The sequence below is a fragment of the Lissotriton vulgaris genome, chromosome 5 (assembly GCF_964263255.1).
Source record: "Lissotriton vulgaris chromosome 5, aLisVul1.2, whole genome shotgun sequence".
NCBI lineage: Eukaryota > Metazoa > Chordata > Amphibia > Caudata > Salamandridae > Lissotriton > Lissotriton vulgaris.
In genome coordinates this window covers 1313284489-1313304394 of record NC_141693.1, presented here as the reverse complement: position 1 = coordinate 1313304394, position 19906 = coordinate 1313284489, and the positions used below count along the sequence as shown (strand labels likewise).

The 19906-nt window shown below is 42.6% G+C and overlaps 1 protein-coding gene across 4 annotated transcripts in view; it reads right to left on the bottom strand.

Annotated features, from left to right (window-relative positions):
* BLTP3A (bridge-like lipid transfer protein family member 3A) overlaps nt 1–19536 on the bottom strand; it is a 636759-nt gene extending 617223 nt beyond the window's left edge. For all 4 annotated transcript variants that reach the window (XM_086923213.1, XM_086923214.1, XM_086923215.1 and 1 more), the window contains exon 1: nt 19383–19536. In XM_086923213.1, coding sequence (XP_086779339.1) covers nt 19383–19426 — 44 coding nt within the window. In that variant the 5' untranslated portion in view covers nt 19427–19536. The remainder of the gene's footprint in view (nt 1–19382) is intronic.
* Between the last annotated feature and the right edge of the window lie 370 nt (nt 19537–19906).

The window sequence follows — 19906 nt, the reverse complement described above, 5'->3', positions numbered from 1 at the left end:
CCTCAGATGATCTTAAGACGGCAGTACAATCATGCCATCATCACTGGAACTCCGAAAATGTATCTTTGCACCCCAATTCTTGATGCAGCTGCCAGACTCTTGACAGGAATCAAGAGGTTTGACCACATCACACTTTCTCTCAAAAGTCTCAATTGGCTTCCCAGAGAAGGAAGATGCACCTTCAAGACAGCTTGTATCATTCACAAAGCCCTTCATACTAAGAACCCCAAATACCTAGAAGCCAAACTATCGAGAGCAGGAAGAGGCTAGACATGGAGGAGCTCCAACTCACTTCTTCTCATACCTCCAAAGCTAAAGACTGAATCGTTCCAGGCACGCTGTTCCTCAGGGAATGCTCTAAGGATCTGGAACTCACTCCTTAAGGACCTCTGCTGTAACCCCTACTTTTCTTGCTTCAAACGTGATCTAAAATCTCTGCTGCTTGACCACTTTTTCAACACGCTCTCAAACGGAGCTATGTTTCTAAAAGATTCAACCCCCTTCGACAAGATCCTTCATGGTGATCACCCGACTCACTCAGTCTCTAACCTGGCACCAACGCCGTTTACCTTGATGCTGTGTGATTACATACTTTTGTAATCGTTTTGAACTACATTCATTGCTGTATTGTTCTATTCTCTTTTGTTGACTGTTTTTGATCCACACAAATCCTCGCATTTAACTCAAGTAAACGTATTCACATAACATGTAAAGCACTATGATACCTTCGGGTCTATAGGAAACACAAAATATAAAATAATGGCAGAAAAAGAGTAGGACCTTTTAATATACTATTAGTTGCCTAATATTAGAATACAATCAGTTTCACAACTAGCTAATTGTCACAGAAGCTCAGTAACCCACGCACCAAGTGGGTTTCATAAAAACTAAATAGTTTAGGTGTTCTAAGAGAAATAAAGTAATGTCAGAGAAGGACAAGCGTTTATTGGCTTGCTGGGCATTACACCCCAATCTCTACACAGAGTTCCTCCCTTACATAGAACCCCAACAGTAATCAGGCCAGAACTCTAGTTTAAGGCAGAGGCAATGACCTTTCTAAGCCCTGAACTAGTAGGTTACAAGGTCCCTCTAAAACGTGTCGGTCTAGTCATTAAAATCCCTCTTTGTACTCATTAAGATTAGTGCAAAGAGTCCTCTTTCAGCTCTATCAAAGCAAACGTCTGCACAAGTGTTAGTCTGCAATAATGCGTACACTTTTGGTACATATTACCTGTAGTAAGACCCGAGCTCCCTTCTGGCACAATTAGTATACAACAAAACAAACAAGATGATGGACGGAATGTTGCGCAATGGCTTTTACAATGGAACGTGTCTAATTGCTTTTCAAAGTTCATGAATATCTTTCTGGCTCACTTGAACCCGATAGGGTGAGCTCAATATATAAATAGATCTATTTTCAAGTTCGTGTCTTTCCGCCCACAGCTCATTGCGAGTTCTTCAACCTTTTCTGCGGTATTAAAGGCCAGTCCTCCAGCTGGGCGTCATTTCTACTAAATCCCCTCACAGGATCAGGGAACCGGTCTCACTGCCTTACATAACCCACACCCAGTAGTAAGAATGACAGTTCAGCTAACCTTCCTCAGGGCTGCTATCGTCAGTTAATGCCCACACCCATTAAAAGCATACTTTCTTTGTCTTTTCTTTGTTCACCTCGTGGGAGCAAAAGCAGCACTAGTACCTGTGGGCGTAGGGTGATCAGAGCTCGGATATTCATCTGCAAGAAACTGCATACCTACATATAATGAGTGCACCGCTGTCAGTGAGTCCTGCACTTTTAGTCAAAATCACTTTGCATGTGGGAACCAGCAGGCCACCGCCGTAGTTCTCCCAAGCACCAACTATCGCTTTGGCGTGAAATGAGCAACTTGATCACAGAAACTGCTTTTCGTTAATCTCCCTGTCAGTGCCAGGCCAGGATACTCTTGCTACCTGCCTTTCCTGCCAGCTCCGTGAGAGGGCACATTTCTCTCCAGTGTCAAACATGGATTTCCCTCACAGACCCACCTGCTGCAATCAAGGCCCGCAGGGACGTGCTCAGAAACACATTAAGTGGTGGTGTGCACGTAAACAAACTTTACTTACTTACTCCAGCAGTTTATTATACGTTTATGGTGAACCAAATTAAGGAAACACAATTTTAAAAGTAAGGTCTGATTTGCACTCCAAATTATCAACAGCAGAACAAATGTCAGATGCTGCAGTACTCAGTAATGTAGCCAATCGCACGGAATAATTGACAAATGCATTATTAAATTACATAGGGGTAAACAAATGGCGAAAAAAGGACGGCTGACAAATACGGATCATGTGATTCGAGTGGGCCTCCAAAGAGATGACAGCAGGCCCAGCCAAAACTCTATAACTTCCTTGCATAAATCAGAAGAGTTAATGGCTTCTTATTGGTTCAGGAGAATATAGAACATTCAAAAACTAGGACTGATGACTAACATTATACAATGAGTACTATAGGGTGAATATTGTTGGTATGCAGCTTCTCAAAGTCGGATATTATAACAACAACAAAATTCCAGCCTGATTTTCTACGATCTTTTGCACTCCAGTTTGTTTACTCTTTTGAACTACAATCGCTCACAATAATAAATAATATTGCCTTTTGCACAGTCCAAGATCAAAAAATCATAACTAATCCTACCCATTAATGGGTTTGTTTTTATGAACTTTATAATACCGTTTAAAAGTAGTGCATTTAGGACGCATACAAATCTGTTTAGATTCTGTTGATTTACTTCACAGAGACCTGAATGCATTAGCCCAAGCAGCTTCTAAATATATGGCATTTTATTAAATTGAGTCTGCCTGTAGCTTACATTAGTCAGATACAGACGCCATAACTCACGGGATGCAAAAAACAAAGTCTGCTTGGCGATTTCAATGAACAGATTCAACATTTATTATAAAGCAGCTGCTATAGGTACTTCAAGAAGACCAGAAAGGGATCTCACAGATGGTCTTTGTCTAGACCTTTTACTCTAACTGATAAATCGTATTTAATGGTAATCAGCCTGAAACCACTTTGTCCCCTTTCCCTAAGCTCACAAAACTCTGCTTCTAGTCACATTTCTATCTTCGTCCTTTCTTACTGACAAAGAAGTCAGGCCAGGCTGAAAGTCAGGTACAACACAGGGCCACTTGGTAGTTATTTGGACTGGGATGTTAAAGTAAAGCAGGAGAGGCTCAGGTATTGCAGGTGGAGGATTGCCAGGAGAGAACTGAAGGAAGAATAACAGGAGCGGCACTAAGCAAACAGGATACCGAAAATAAACATAGTGCAACCATACAAGGAGCAGTACAAGAATCGCTACTCAGAGGATTCAGAGAAAATGGCCGTATGCTTTATAGGTAAATTCAATTGTCACCACACCGATAGTATGCAGGACTCAAACCAACTTTTCAGATGATTTTTTTTAATCAAAAGGCGGAAGGCGCACTCATTGAAATATCACAACAAACGATGCTCTTAGTCCAAACAGTTATCTTCTTTATTTCGGCAATTGTACCAAGCAAAACAAACAGCCAATGCGTTTCGTTCCTTCACAGAACTTCGTCAGGGATGAAAAGACCATAAAAAACATAAATTACACACAGCAACTCCACAGGACATATATAAACATGGACCAATATATACAGCATAGGATGGAATTAGAAAAGAGAAGACCTCATTCAGTTGCGGTCAAGATATTAAAAACCAGATATGTATATATATATATACACCAATTATCACATATACAATAACACACATATAAACAACAAAATATCTACAGTGCTCACACAATACATATATATATATATATATACACACGTACACACATTTTAAAAACATTTTTCATACAAGACATGCAGAATGTGTCCAACAACATATATAACAACCCAGAAAATATTTTGATTTCAGTCTAACTGGTTTTATAGCGGCCAGCATATATACAAGAAAGTTAATGATTACAAGATTCGAATTGATGTAGCAAATATCAAATCCTTGCGTAAAGGGAGATAAGTTGATCTGATATTAAAGAGCACGGAAGAAGAGAAGAAGAAGGGAAGAAAAGTAAGTGAAATGAAATCAGAATATTCTGCAAAGTAAGCTTCAGGCAGTCCCAAATCTTAACTTTACATAACTCAGCACAACTCGAAACACAGCTTTATGTAGCTAAGTATAAAAACAATCTCTCAATAACACAGTCAAATGTTGAATATTAGTCGAACAGGGATGGGTATCCTGGAGACCCGTTTCTAATCAAAGAAACTGCCCATAAGTCACAGAAATATTTATTCATATAGATGGTACACTCACCATGCACTCAACTGCGTATGATAAACCAGTAAGTTGATGAGTGTATTGGAAATCGCGTGTGAAAGCCACCTGCTTCAAAACAATGGGAATACACTGTAATCAAAATATAAAAGGCATATGTAAGAAACAGTCTATAGCCATTGTCTCTAACCAAATGAAAACAAGGCATATGTTGTGGACTTAAAGTCCAATGGAAAGGACATACCCAGAATGAAAAGAACATATTCAATTATGGGGTACCAATCAACCTCGGACGGTCAATCCAGATGCATGAAGAATGGACAAGTGGAGGCATTCAATCTACTCAAGTGAGAACATATGGTTACCACCAAATATTGTGCCAAATTCATATTCCGTACGGGGTAGGGCCATAGTATTTAAAGAAACAGTAAAGTGCCAGCAGTGCTGTACCCAGCCCCCACAAATATAGATGCAGCCAGATTACCTTGTTCTCACCTTGCCACAAATTCGATCCAATGACGCGGGAAATATATATATATATATATATATATATATATATATATATATATATATATATATATAGAGAGAGAGAGAGAGGCGTATGTCATCAACCCCTGCAAGAATAATAACATAACACGATCCATATTACATATTATGTCCACATAACAATAACCCAATCCCGTGGGGGACTTTGTTTGCGTTGTCCCACATCTCACCTTGTAAATAATTCATCCAATGATATTTAAGGAATGACAAGAAGGAGGCGCTTTATTCGGCTCCTATGCGGTCATAAAAGCTGTAAAATACAATTTAAAACACAGCTACTATACAGTCATGGAAGCTGTAAAAATACAATTTAAAACACGTCATTCAATTCGATATGATGTGAATAATACTCACATCTTCAGATATCCCCCCTGAAGTGAATGTAACAGATACGGCAGAAATAACTGCATCAAGAATATGTTCTCAATATATAAATTCAAGGCATACATCGATCGCCATACAGTGGTTATCCTGGATTCGAAACGGCATCTCATAAGTTATGACCATCATTAGCTGACCACTATGCTAGACACTTATATGCCTCACCTTACAACACAGTGTCTCCAAAGATGCATGCGAAGCGGAGCCAAGAAAGCGCTTAGTTCGGCTCCTGTGTGGCAGTGTGGGCTGTTGGAAAGTAAATATATCCAATGAATTAATGAACAGTAATCTCTGTAGGTGCTCCCTTCAAAAAGGCACCTTATACTGAGCCCATATCTTTATATATTTCGTCCGACATGAAACTCGCCCAAAATAATTCGTATGTTGTGATGAAACACACAAACAGGGTATTAAACGAGGAGATTTTAAAAAAACCCTAGTTGCGCACAAAAGATTGCCTGGGGACGCCGACATACAAATAGTGTTAGAAATAGTACGATACCTTGTCCCCTAACCCCATTCACAAGGAGAACCACCCCGATTGCAATATCTCTAAAATTGGCAGACTCGCCGAAAATAAAGTGATCCAATAGCCGCAAAGTAAACCGATCTGCTTCCTACCTTAATCCAAGTCAGGAACCCCCGGCATGGTAACAGGGATTGAGTAGTCATAAAGCTCCCGTTGCCGTTCATATTTAAAGCCCTCGATTTCCCGCAGAAAGGAGACGTCCTAATTGATGACGTCAGCATACGCAGGGGCGTATTCCATGCCCGGAGCCCAGGCATGGAAATAAAGGACAGACAAATCTTAATGTAATAAATAGTGAGAACGGCTGAGTCAAAAATTTGCTAACTTTCGTGCCAAGAATTTTCAATTCTATTAAGGACACGGAGGCGAGGATTATGCTTCTCATTCTTTTACTGTAACTCACAGCAGCCAATGAAAATACGTATTTTTCATTACAAAACAGTAAACAACTACATATCCCATCATGACATGTACTTAGGCACGCCCCCTTGGTCCATAAGAGCTCCTTGCGTGCAGCCATCTTCCTCTTTCTTTGAGGCGAACAAGTCCAAAACAACTTGATAACTTCACAAATCCTCCAACGTGGAAGAAATAACAAACATCTCAGCATGCATTTCCTGGCAATCTTCTACGATCAGTCTCCTTTTTTGTCTGATCCTGAAATAAAGGAAATGAAACCGTAACCACCGAAATAAACTGGGTGGGCAAGCAGGTATACACATAACCTTGCCGGGTGGGATAATCCTCGCCTCCGTGTCCTTAATAGAATTGAAAATTCTTGGCACGAATGTTAGCAAATTTTTGATTCTATTACAGGACCGGAGGCTTCAGATTATGCTAGTTTAACGCTTATTGAAAACAACAGAAGTAATATCCCCCACCGGCTTATAGTAGTATGTCCTAAAAGTGGACTCTGAGGACCAATCTGCACTATGCATAATGTCCTGGATGCTGGAACCCAACACGAATGACTTTGAGGCCATTGCGCCCCTAATAGAATGAGCACCAAACATGGTAATGTCAATGCCAGCTTCTTTCATGATATAACGAAGCCATCTGGCAATGGTGGCAGCCGCCACAGCTTTAAAAGGTTTTTGCAAAGCAATTAACAATTGTGAACAGCCCTGAGGCCTAATGGCCTTCGTGCATTCCTCATACGTTTTTAAACATTGAACTACACACAACTTTTCATTATCATGAAATGCATTGTAAGTAATATGACGTGACATTGTCTTTGTGCGTCCTGTAATTGTAAAGGAAACTCCCTCCGGAGTAAATACTCTACCTGTTACGTTGAGAGCTCGTACGTTCGACGACCGCCTACATGCTGAGAGGCAGAGTAACATGGCTAGCTTGGCCGATAGTTGCTTCCTGGTTAACAGCGAATTGACTGGCCATTTGTCGAGTAGTGCCAGAACTAAAGACACATCCCATAACCCTGTGTATTTGGGCTTTGGGGGATTAGACACTCCAATGCCTTTGAGCAACTTGCAAACTACCGGGTGCATGCCAACCGGTTTCCCGTCTATTTGTGCATGCCCCGCTGATATGGCAGACCGGAAGTTATTTACCGATCTATAAGCCAAACCGTCCGCTGCCTTATCCGACAGAAAGTTTAACACATGGGGAAGTTCTGTCCCCACGGGATCCAGGTGTCGTTCCACGCACCAATCCACCCAGTTTTTCCAGGCTGAGGAGTACCGTTTCCTTGTGGATGGTGCCCAAGCCTGCCAGATAAATTCGGAAGTCCTGCTCGAAACACCTGGCAACTGCCACTGCTCCCTGAAAGCCTCCAGGCCATCAGCTGCAGTCTGCCTTCCATTATCAATGGGTGTTGCTCTTGATGAGGGCCCTGAAACAGCAGGTCCGACTCCGGCAGAAGTCTGGAGAGATCGCAACTCCATTGTAATAACTTGGGGAACCACGACTGGGACGTCCACCACGGCGTCACCATGACTATCTCCACCCTCTGTCTGATCACCTGTGACATTACTCTGGGTATCAAAATGAAAGGGGGAAAGGCATACTGAATTCCCTTCGACCAGTCCTGGAGAAAAGCATTGGTCGCCTTTGCCAAAGGGTCCGGCCTCCAACTGAAGAACTGGGGTATTTGATAGGTCAGTCTGGAGGCAAAGAGATCCGTCTGGAATGGACCCCAAATGTTCTGTAGCCATTGAAAGACCTCCGGGAGCAACTTCCAGTCGCTGTAGTCCCTGAGGTATCTCGAATTCCAATCTGCCACTTGATTGGCCTGGCCCGGAAGATATTCCGCTATTATGGATATTTGATTCGCCAGGCAATAGTGCCAAAAATCTTTGGCTATCTGTACAAGTAGTGACGACCTCGTGCCGCCCAACTTGTTGATGTACCTCACCGCTGACACATTGTCCATGCGAAGGAGGATACAACAAGCGGTCTTCCTCGGGGACAAAGTCCGCACGGCGAACGACCCTGCTAGTAGCTCTAAGCAATTTATATGTAGCGCAAGCTCCTGTGGAGACCACCTGCCGCCTGTGGAAATGTCTCCGCAGCGCGCCCCCCAGCCCCAGCGGCTGGCGTCGGATTAGATTATGATCTCCGGTTGCGAGCCGAATATTGCCCGGCAGTTCCAGGCGTCTACATGGCCTAGCCACCATTGTAGTTCGGTCCTTACCGCCTGCGAGAGAGGGACGACGTCCGAGTATGACAGTCCCTTCTGCAGGTGCCTTATCTTTAACTGCTGCAGGGTCCTGTAGTGCAGAGGGCGCGGGAATATCGCTTGGACCGATGAGGCCAAAATTCCCACTACTCTGGCAATTGCCCTGAGAGTGACCGTCTGATTGCTCAGCAACTTCCGGATCTCCTTCTTTAGATCCTTCAGTTTCTCCTTTGGAAGGCACAGCTGTGCCGCCATTGAGTCTATTGTGAACCCCAGGAAGTCTATTACCTGGGTGGGGACCATCGCAGGTTTCTTCGAATTGATGACAAACCCCAAGCTTTGAAGCAGCGTCGTCGTCTGTTCGAGATGCTGCTGAAGGATCCTTTGATCCTGTGCCATGATCAGGATGTCGTCCAGGTATATTATGAGACGAATCCCCCTCTCTCTGAGGTAAGCCACGACTGGCTTCATTATCTTGGTGAAACACCAAGGAGCTGAGGAGAGCCCGAAAGGCAGAGCCAAATATTCGTACCATCGGCCCTTCCACCTGAACTGGAGGTATCTGCGATGTGGAGGGAAGATTGGGACGGAGAGATAGGCGTCTTTGAGGTCCAAACGGACCATCCAGTCCCCTTCCTGCAGTAAGTCTGTCAAGAGATGGATGCCCTCCATCTTGAAATGATTGTAGGTGATAAACTGGTTGAATTCCCTGAGATTCAGAACCGACCTGTGTCCGCCTCCCTTCTTCTGAACAATGAATATATTGCTGCAAAAGCCGTGAGGCCCCTAATCGGCCGGTGCTATCGCGTGCTTTTGCAGCAAACCCTCGATCTCCTCTTTTATAAAACTGAGATCTAGTTGGGAAAAATGGAGACTTGCAGGGAAACCTGACTGAACAGGACGAGATAAAACTCCAAGTGAAAGCCCTGTACTGTCTGTAACACCCAGGCGTCCTGTGTAAGCTCTTGCCACTGCCGGAGGCAGTATCGCGTCCGACCCCCCAAAGGAAGAAGAGAAAGATCTGCAACTCTCACCTGTGCTCTGCTGGCTTTTGCCGTTTCCTCTATTGTTCGACTGGAATCAATTCCTGTTGAACCTCCTGCGCGAGGGGTAAAAGGTCCCTCCTCTGGTTGAGTCATAGTCGCTCCTGCCACGACCGTAGTCGCCTCTCTGGGAGCCTTGGGGACCATCATGGCCCAACGAGCGACCCCCGCCTCGTCCGGCCCTGTTAAAAACACCCTGGCTTAGGGCTCTTTTGATGCCTGACTGCGCCTTGTCCAGCGCCGTGAAAGTTCCGACATATTTGGAAACATCTTTTACAAACTTATCCCCAAAGAGCTGACCTGCTGCTAGGGGTCCCGGTTCTGCGTCTGCCAATTCGGTTAGGTTGCCGTCCATTTTCATCAGGAGAGATTTGCGCCGTTCCGCAGATATGGCGCAATTCGCATTTCCAATAAGGCATATGGCCCGCTGGGCCCATCCTGCCAGTACGTCTGGGGCACGGGCGTAGAGGATTCCTTGGCCGCTAGAGCCATCTCTAGGATCTTGGCCAAAGGGCCTACAACATCCAACATCTTGTCTTGGCAACCCCTCCATGCCCAATCAAGACCACGTTTGGGGTCTTTTGAAAAAATTTTGAGATTTTTTGAGAAAAGTCAAGAGACTTGCGTCTATCTCCGGCGTTTCCGCACCTTATCCGGGAGATCTGGCCGAGGGCACTCGGACCTGAGGCGATTACGCACCTCCCTCGGGAAACTTTTACGAATGTTCTCATGGAGATAAGCCATGACCGCGGCTGGGGGTACCCAGTCCGAGGACCTGGGGTGCATGATATCCGACGGATCGAAAGTGAATGGGGTGTTCACCGGAGTCACCCCCGCAGGCTGTGACATCTTTGCTTTCTTTGAAGGAGGCTCCTCCGAGGTGTCTGTGTCTGTGTTAGTGGTGTCAGTGTCGGTATCCGTGTCTGGATAGGATTTGCGCTTGTATTTAGCCTTGCCTTCGGAGTAAGAATGATCCACTGCCCCTCCTGCGGGTAACGTGGATAAGGCTTGCGCATGTGGCCATTTAGCAGAGTCAGCTGCTGGCTGACTTGATGTAGATGCCTCTATCTTCTTCTTTTGCGGCTTGTCGTAGCCGTGCCTTCTTAGCGAAGCCCTCCAGTTGCTTCCTGATAGGGCGTAGGGCTGCAGCTAGGGCTTGCGGGACAGTTTGTGGGACCGTAGTCTCCATAGCCCTATTTACCGAGGACTGGACGGAAGCGTCCAAAGCATTTACTATATTGTCCTCTAAGACAGCCTCCTGCTGTCCGTCATATGTCTCCTCCTCAGCATACTCCTCGTAGTAATGCTCTCCTTATGACATCTTTATAGAGGTGGCTTACTTATTTCCACTCTAGTGAATTAAAGCACACTGCGTTGACAGACCTTCACAAGCCACAAGGAGGGTAGGGGGGGTGGGGGGGGGTCAGCCCCTTTGCACACCAATAATCAACTTAAAAAAAACCCTCAGCAAAGCTGTAGTCAGTCGGGCCAGGGACCCAGGCCAAAGATAGATACTAGGAGTGTGTGCTCACTCCAAATGAAGGCCTCGATTTTACAACCTTTTGGGCGATTTATAGGGACAGAGCGACCACCGATGCAAAACTATGCCCAGACTCGAGCAACTGTAAGTAAGAAATTCGCGCCGCAGCGTGCTGCCCAAAACGCGACTGAAATCCTACTAGAACGAAGCCCAAATTTCAGCGCGTTGGGGAGCGCGCTGCTGCTGAGAGCCACTCGGTCTCTATAGGGTCATCGGGCTGATGAGGGAAGCCCTGCGCTCGCGCGAGAGGCGCGCCTTCTCAGACAATCAGGGGAAATAACTCCGGGTAATAGCAAGGCTCCGTGAAGAGAAAACGGTGCCGGTCTGCCCCCGGTCAATGACCGAAATGAACTAAATGCTCAGCCGAGCTTTCACTGGCCACAGGAATGCCAAAAACGGGGAGAAAAACGGCAATGTACACATTCGAACTCCCACCAGTGCACCAAAACCTGTCAGACAATAGGACCACACACAATAGGAGGGTAAGTCTCAAGCATAGTCACGTTAAACCATCTTATAATGTTCAATATATACACACTCGATATTTAAATAACCAAAATCACACAACCATCCATGCCAACAGCAGAGGGAGGAAACAAAGTGCACTTATCTCTTGCTGTGAGCAGCAAAGAAAGAGGAAGATGGCTGCACGCAAGGAGCTCTTATGGACTAAGGGGACGTCCCTAAGTACATGTCATGATGGGATATGTAGTTGTTTACTGTTTTGTAATGAAAAATATGTATTTTCATTGGCTGCTGTGAGTTACAGTAAAAGAATGAGAAGCCTAATCTGAAGCCTCCGGTCCTGTAATAGAATTTACGGCGGTCATATCACAGCGACCAAATCAAAGGCATGAAAATAAAGGCCAGACAAATCTTAATGTAATAGGCAGTGAGAACGGCTGGGTTTACGGCGGCCATATTTCAGATGATACTATTTTTCTCCTCAGTTGTTGAAGGTGGTAGTCAAATTTTCAATAATGAAGTTAGAAAATACACAAATACACTTAATTATTAGCTATCATTTCATAGAACACTTCTGCCATATGTTGGTGCTGTAAATAATATAGGCTACTATTACCAAACGTAATGGGTTTAAATATATTGATCTTGTTATGAGGGAAAACTGAGTTGGCTCCGACATGTTTCAAATTTGTGACCGGCAGCTCACTGCATATTTAGGGGCAAGCAATTAAAATGTTAAACTATCTGGCATATTACTATTCAACGAAAGGATAGAAACACAGAGATCAGTTAGGAACTTTAAAAAAATTCGGCAGGGGAAAAAATATTCTCTGCAATGCATGTGTTTAATTCAATGCGTTGACCTTTACAACGCATTGCTTAACATCATTGTACTATTACAACACATTTGTTGGTGTAAAGGCGGATAGTAATAAATACATATATATAAATAAAACAAAGGTTAAGGTGACTTTATAGTTAGGCCCTGTAATAAAATTAAAAATATTGTTTTTAAAAAAACTTAAATTCACCAGTAATAGTTTACTAAGATAACTTATTTGCACCCACGCCATTCACTGTTCTTGACCTTTACATCCCTCATTATATGTTAAATGACATCACTGATGACAGATAGCAGATGTCGAAAAACATATTAGTGCTAATTCTGTAAGTACGTGTAGGAGCATATTTGATATTAAAATATTGTGCTTTCTTAAGATTTGCTTAAATGAATTAAGTCACAATAGGCTGCAGCATTTACATGTGTGCTTGTTTTTTTGTGTGGATGAGCAAGGCATGTTCATATTTTCATTCTGTTTTGATAATAATTTCAATTCAGCTGCAAACCATGGTCCCTACTTCCACATAACAAAATAATGTGTCATTACCTTCCCCTGAAAAGGATGTGCCCAATGTTGCAACAATCGAGGCTATAGTTAAGCTTCCTTAAATATGCAGATTTATTCATGTGCTAAAGAAGCTGATTGTGTTTGTTCAAGTTTTCATTATTAAAACACATGATTTTCTCTGAAACAAATTAAGTACTCTGTTAGCCAACAGAAATCATATGGAAATAGGTATTAAATGAATTTATAGTTTGATTAGTGCTGTGTAACTAACATTTCGGTATTATACATTAACGTAACATTGTGCTATGAAAATTGTGTGCTTTCTATGTCCACATGATCATAAAAAAGACGCACACTGTGAGAAACCGCCAAGCTTGAGAGACATTCTGATTGCTATTTAGAGTTTAGATGCTTATGGTTCTTTCTGTATTTCGGTCTATTTACTATTATTATTATTATGATTGATTACCACAACACATCTGTGTCTGTTTAATTTCTTAAAGGCACATGGAACTTTGCACACATAAGGAATGTCTGAAACTGAGAATAATACCTCACACCTTCTCCAAATATTATTGTCTAAATATAGAATACCATGATTTCTCCCTTTACTGCGACCTGATCCTGATAAAATCTGATGTGTTTAGGTGTCAATGTACGTAAATATCTCAGAGGTTTGATGTCACATTATGTTTTTAGGACCCCGAAGAGGCCTCCCAGCTGTGCGGTTCTACTATACCAAAACATCATTAATTAGATATGATCATACATGAAAATGCAAGTAGAGCATTGAAACATTATTTTCTTAATTTATAATACTAAGAGGTAGTTAATCCTATAAATGATCCAAAACGACGGGAAGCTAACTTTGCACGGTGCGTTTAAAAGGGCCAGTTTTTCAACAAATAAAAGAAATATTTTGAATTTTGAACGCTTGTGTACCAACTGTCTAACAAGTGAGGGATTGAATTTAGTTGCCACCTTAGCCTCTAATCCATCACTGCCTGCTTAGAACGCTGATTACTCTGTTCCATGTCTTGTCTTTCTCAAAGCAGGTTCCTGGCAATGCATGAGCCAGCAAGGAAATAAGGAAATAACGTGAAAGGCCCTCGCCTAAGTCTTTTGCTTTCCACATGCAATACTGTTGAGCCCTAAGCACCATAAGCCTTAAAACCTTGAACCTGCGCTTGGAGGCAATTGTGAGGTCTCTGTATGGTGCGTATATTGTAAAAACTGCTTTCCTACAAGTGTACTGGTGTGGACTGTAAACTCAGTCATGAAAAGATTAACAGACAGGATGTGGACTCAGCAGAGGAAGAGGAAACTGACAGTTTCTCAACCTTGCTAACATTTTCCACCAACTGAAGATTTTCTTGTTATATGATCTAGATTCAGGTGTCTCTAGCCAGTCAATTGTGAGCTACCAGTAGCTCCCAGACACCTTCAGAGTATCTCACAGCCTTGAGTTCATTTTTAGGTCAAGCCTGGGCAGCGTATGCACTGCTCTACAAGGTATGCTGCGTTCAAGTATGGACTTGAAGCTCCGCTCATATTTTTATTGGCTTGTGTCGTTGTCCTTGGTAAATGCTATCTTCCGATTCGTTAATAGGATGGTTAGTCCCTCCTTAGTACTGACTAGTCTTGATCTGTAACCTCCCACGAGGACTGGACCTTTTACTTCTATTGTTAAACGGTATTTCTTATTTATTTGTAAGCACTATTTTCTTTAATGAAGTTTCTCCTACTGCAGGCACAACATGATTTCCTGCAACATTCAGCATGCCATACGCATTTTAACTTTCCAAGCAGCCGGGGACAATGGCGGCGCTTCTTTAGGACTCGCATTTACAAGACCTTGAGCTATTAGCATTATAAACGACAATGCCTTTTATTTATGTGTTAATTATCAAAATGGATAGATAAAAGGCATTGTCATTTACAATGCCAATAGCTTAAATTCTCGCAAATGTGAGACCTATTAGATTGCAAATGCTTGTTAAATAAGCAAATGGTCACATTTTACTTTTAAAGTTAAGGGAAGGCTGAGTTTATTTTACATTATCATCAGGCTGCAGACTGCAGAGCCTGATAATGAGCATTGCTCAGTCAGATTTATGACCCAGGCTGAGAGACAGAGGTGAAGAACTAATGCACTGAGATATTTAACTGTTAAATAAAAGTCCTTGTCAACTGAATATTGGATCCGAGACCAAAATGATGTTTCTGAATGCTTTTAAATGGGTAAAATGAAAAGTTACCTTGGTGATTAAGTTAACTCTCTGTTTTCATTTTCTACCACTTCAAAGGGTCAAATTTACAAACAGCATGCTTCTTGCCTATAATGGCCAGTAGACACTGTACCACAAGTCTAACTAAAAATACAGTCTTTTTTTTTTTTAATGGTAAGAAATTTAAAGTGCAGATTTTCCCCCCATATTTTGAACCTTTTTGCAGAACAATTTTCGGCACTTTAAATTTCTCCAATTAAAAAAATGATTCTATGCTTGTGTTAGACATATAAAGGTGCCATATATGGCAAGAGGTATGTCCTGTGTTACAAGTACATCTGACAAAGGTTATCAGTCACACATACACATATATCCCATTCAAACGCACACATGTTCATATATGCCCAAATACCACACTCTTAATGAAACATGTTGCAGCCCTGTCATAGTACCCGAAGTCAAAGTATTTTTTTCCAAACCATAGTATCTGACTCTATAGGCATTAGCCTTAAAGTCAATGAAGCTGGACATGTTGGGGTGTCTGATAACAATGTGTTAGTTATTTAGCCTTTAGTAGCTCACAAGGATTTTCAATGATCAGAAGTAGCTCTCACTACAGACAAAGCAGAAGATTCCTGATCTTCAACTTCAGTCTCCTAACCTTGAAACAATACCCTCATAATAATGGAGCTGAAACGAGAATCTACTTGACAGTTGCAAACAGAGGCCCTCAGACTGCAGGTTAGTCAAAGTTTTGTTTTAGATACCAGTGCTTCTAGGGGCTTTGCAGAATACATTTGTTTATCAGACAGAGACCCTTAAACATAATGCTCAACTTCACTGGAAACCACATGAACCGAAAAAATTAACTTTACTATTCGAAGCGTCAAGTGTTGAAATTTCCTCATTCAGTTTTTAGGTCTCGCCTAGGCAGCGCCTACGCCGTCTCTTCGAGACATGCTGTATTCAGGATATGGGCATAAAACTCAGCCCACTTTTTAATTGGCTCCTGTCTCTGTCCTTGTAAATGGCGGCTTTTCTTTGGTCAGTAGGCTTAGTAGTCCCTCCTTAGCACCACCTTGTCCCTTCTTGTAACCTCCCATGATGACATCCCCTCTTCCATGTGATGTTACTCCCTAAATTTTAATTACAGCCCCCAGGCACTATTTTCTTAAAAGGCTTCAGGCAGGACACACACTTGGTCCTAAGCTAGGCTGGCAGTGCTTACTTCACTCACTAGAACATCTCACATTTATATGAGACCTTCTAAATTTCCCTTCATCAGCTCCACAAAGCGTACAACCTAATCCGAAATTATTGTAATAATTCTTCAGTCACACTTTTCAAAGCTAGTAATTGTATACATGGGCATAACAATTTAAATGTACTTGTGATACTGTCTTCCATGCAATGCATTATGGATAGGGTGGATTTACCATATCTTCTGCAGGGTGCAGCACCACATGTGCCCAAAAGAAGTTCCATGGAACTTCTTTTGGCCACATATGGTTCTGCACCCTGCAACATGGCTGGGTAAAAAAACATTAATAACTCCAACTTTGCAGGGTGCAGTACTATATGTGGCCAAAAGAGGTCCCAAGGGACCTCTTGACCACATATGGTACTGAAACATTGGCATTTATAATGCCAATAATTCCAACTCTAACAAATTCAAGACGGATTGCATTTCCAATGCAATAGGTCTCACACTTGTTAAAGTTAGAGGTGCCAGCATTGAAAATGACAATGTATTTTACTTTTGTTTTTTTATACCATTGGCAATAGTGCTATGCAAATATAACTCCACTGCAACTAAAAAAAACAAAAGTAAAAAATATTGTTATTCACAAGCATCTGCGGAACTTTCTGTAATACCAAAGTACCAAGGGAGTGCGCAAAGTGTGCGCACTTGACTGTTGCGCCCCCATGGTCACTTTTCATAAAATATACACTATCCAGAGCAACCAAAATAAATATACAATCCATGTGTCAAAAATAGTTTCATTCTTCTTTGTTCCTTTATTTTCTTAAGATCTTCACACTTCTTCAGTTCACAAGTACGTTCTTATAAGCACTGTATCGTCACTTGAACAGCTTCATAAGCCTTCAGTAGCCGACACATGTTTCGTCAGATTGGTAAATAATCCCCTCTGACTTCATCAGAGCTACAAATCAAATATATCATAGACCATCAGTTAGAATAGGATAATCCCAGCCTTCACCGTTAAACCTGAGTGCTCCACATCATGCCTCTTGTGACTTAATTTTGTATTGCATTCTTTATATTATCCCAAAATAATAAATATCACAATATGACAAAATAAAAGTGTGCCAATTTAGGGTATTCGCCAGCTGTGTTATAATCCAGAAGCATTTCTACAGAATGTATTGTACATAGTACACAGGAATTGTCAGACAAACATGCTGTGAGCAATGAAGAGCTTGAAAGGCAATGAAAGGCTATAGGGTGTCAGTTTTGTTTCAAACATTTTTATATTTTTTTATTTTAATGTAAGATGGAAACATATTTTAATAGCATCAAAACAAATCAGAATACTTTACTTGGCGATGTGCTAATGATAAATATTTGCTGAAACCCAATTTCCCCATCATATATATAGTTTTCGTTTGTACACCATATAGTTTTATCAGTAAAACTGCATTCCAGTGAGAAAGTGCTTAGCCATTTCAATGGAAATATGCAGTCTGTAAAGAACAGTGCACTACCACATCATGCTTTAGTAATATATTTATTAAAAGTGAGATTTTAAACTTAGAAACATTTCTGTCCCGTCCTCATGACAATGCAATTGATGAACCAAGAGGCAAGTGAGGGATCATGTGTACCTTTTATGTGGGCTACATTTTGATTATACACGGTGCAAATGTTTACTCTATTTTATTAGATCAAACATAGGAGTTCTTGTACAGCAGATACGCTGAACTCACCTATCTGAAGGTGCTCTCACATTTAAGAACGAAGAAAAAGGTGACTCGATGAAATAAAATATTTGCCTAGGATCCACAATTTGGACCAGTTCATTGGTCAAAGTCATTAAAGTTAGGTCAAGTGGATTGCTCAAGTCACCAGGCCCGCAGTTCTAGTTAAATGTTTATGATTTTTGGAGACCTGCCTTTTAGCACTATACAAATGGAAGCACTCCCTCCCATTGCAGTATCTAACCATTTTAAGCACTCCTTCCAGGGAGTTGCACATGTTGAGTCAGCTGGAACTTGTGGGTGTGAAGCCTGCATCGAGTTGACAGCATGTGAGAGTGTAATCACTGCTTGAGGATTGTTAGGATAGCAGTACTTGTAAGACGCATCGAGACCACCCACAGACGCTGAGAGGGTCGTGAGAAAGTATGGTACGAAGTTATGAAAAGTCGCCTGGTCTACGCGAGGAGTTTTGAAGTAACTGCAGCATCAGCGATAAGAGTGCCGATAGGAAGATGTAATGTTACTGTGAGATATAAAAGTGTGGAAGCATCGCTGGCCTTTACCATGGGCGAGTTGGGCCCAGGGCACCAATTTTCTGAGGAGCGCGTGGAGCTATGTGCATTAAGTTTATGCCAATAGCAACACCCTTCTCATCTTGTTGAAGCCTTAGCCTTCCCTGTTTGTTTCTGTCTGATTTTCATGTTTAAAGTGGTTTTAGTCCTTCATTAGCATATTGCAAGCAATGTTTTTAACACCCCTTCAGTACCCTTCTTCGCACTCCTTTCACCCGCTCACCCCTACTGGCACACAAACAAAACCATCATCTGCTGAGGCAGCTAAGCTGTGGTGATTTAGGGGAGCTGTAGGAGGCCCGGGATGCTTGTGTTCATGGTCAGTCTCTGCTCAGCCAGGGAGTGAACACAAAAGATAACCTCTGCTGCCTCAGTTAATTCACTACCATCAGCAAGGGCGCCAAATGTCTCTCTGCCCACGCCCAGGGTGCTAACTTAGCAAAGGCGGGCTCTGGGTGGAAGCCACAGCAGACTCTTGTGAGGTTACTGTCGGTTGTGTTACCAGAAGGCTTCAAGTAATTAAAGAAGACGTGCTCCAATCCTGTTGCTTTATTTAATATACTAATGCATTCTGGGATGTGTAGTCCTGGTCATCTTAATAGTGAGAGAGCAAAGTACCTGGGCGCGGTTTTGAAAGCGCCACTTAAACATGCAATTAGAAACTGACAGCCTCTGTATAGAATCGTAGAAGGGCAGTTAGTTTGCGCAAGGGCTTGTGGGAGTGCAGTTCCTGCAGATAAAACGGCATCTATTGACAAATTTAACTGCGAGGAGTTTTTAAGTGGGTGGAGGTCCCATATGATTCTTGCAAGGTTGCTGCACGGAGTTATAGTATTCACCCACTTCATGCGTCTCCTTACCTGGACAGGTGCTTCAGGATCTGTTTTTTGATGATCCCGGCCATGGCGAGCCAACGAGGAGGATCGAGGCTCCGGGCACCTCTAAGAGCGCTGCACCCAGCAACTCTGACTGTTCCTTCGCCACCACGAACCACACACCCGGAGAGACAGGGAACGGAGCCAGCCACAGCAAAGACCTCCAGTATCCCGGCATGCCCCGTGGTGCCAGACAATCAGCGAGCCGCATATCGACACGACGTCAGAAGGGTGAAGCAACGGACTGTACTCTTATCTGTCCTAGACCCCGGCCTGTGCAGATGGACGTAGGTCGCACTGGGTTATTATGATACAAGAGTATTTCTACCAAGCGAATACATCTGTGTGAATGCTACTTATTTTATAACCACACGCCTTACCCCTTTTATTTGCTACTAAGCATCCATCTTTGTTAGGGGCCAGTTTGCCTGTGCAACGGAATTAATTGATGCTCACTGAACCGCCAGTGAGTGACATCTCTGGCTCGAACTGGCTAACACTACATTTCT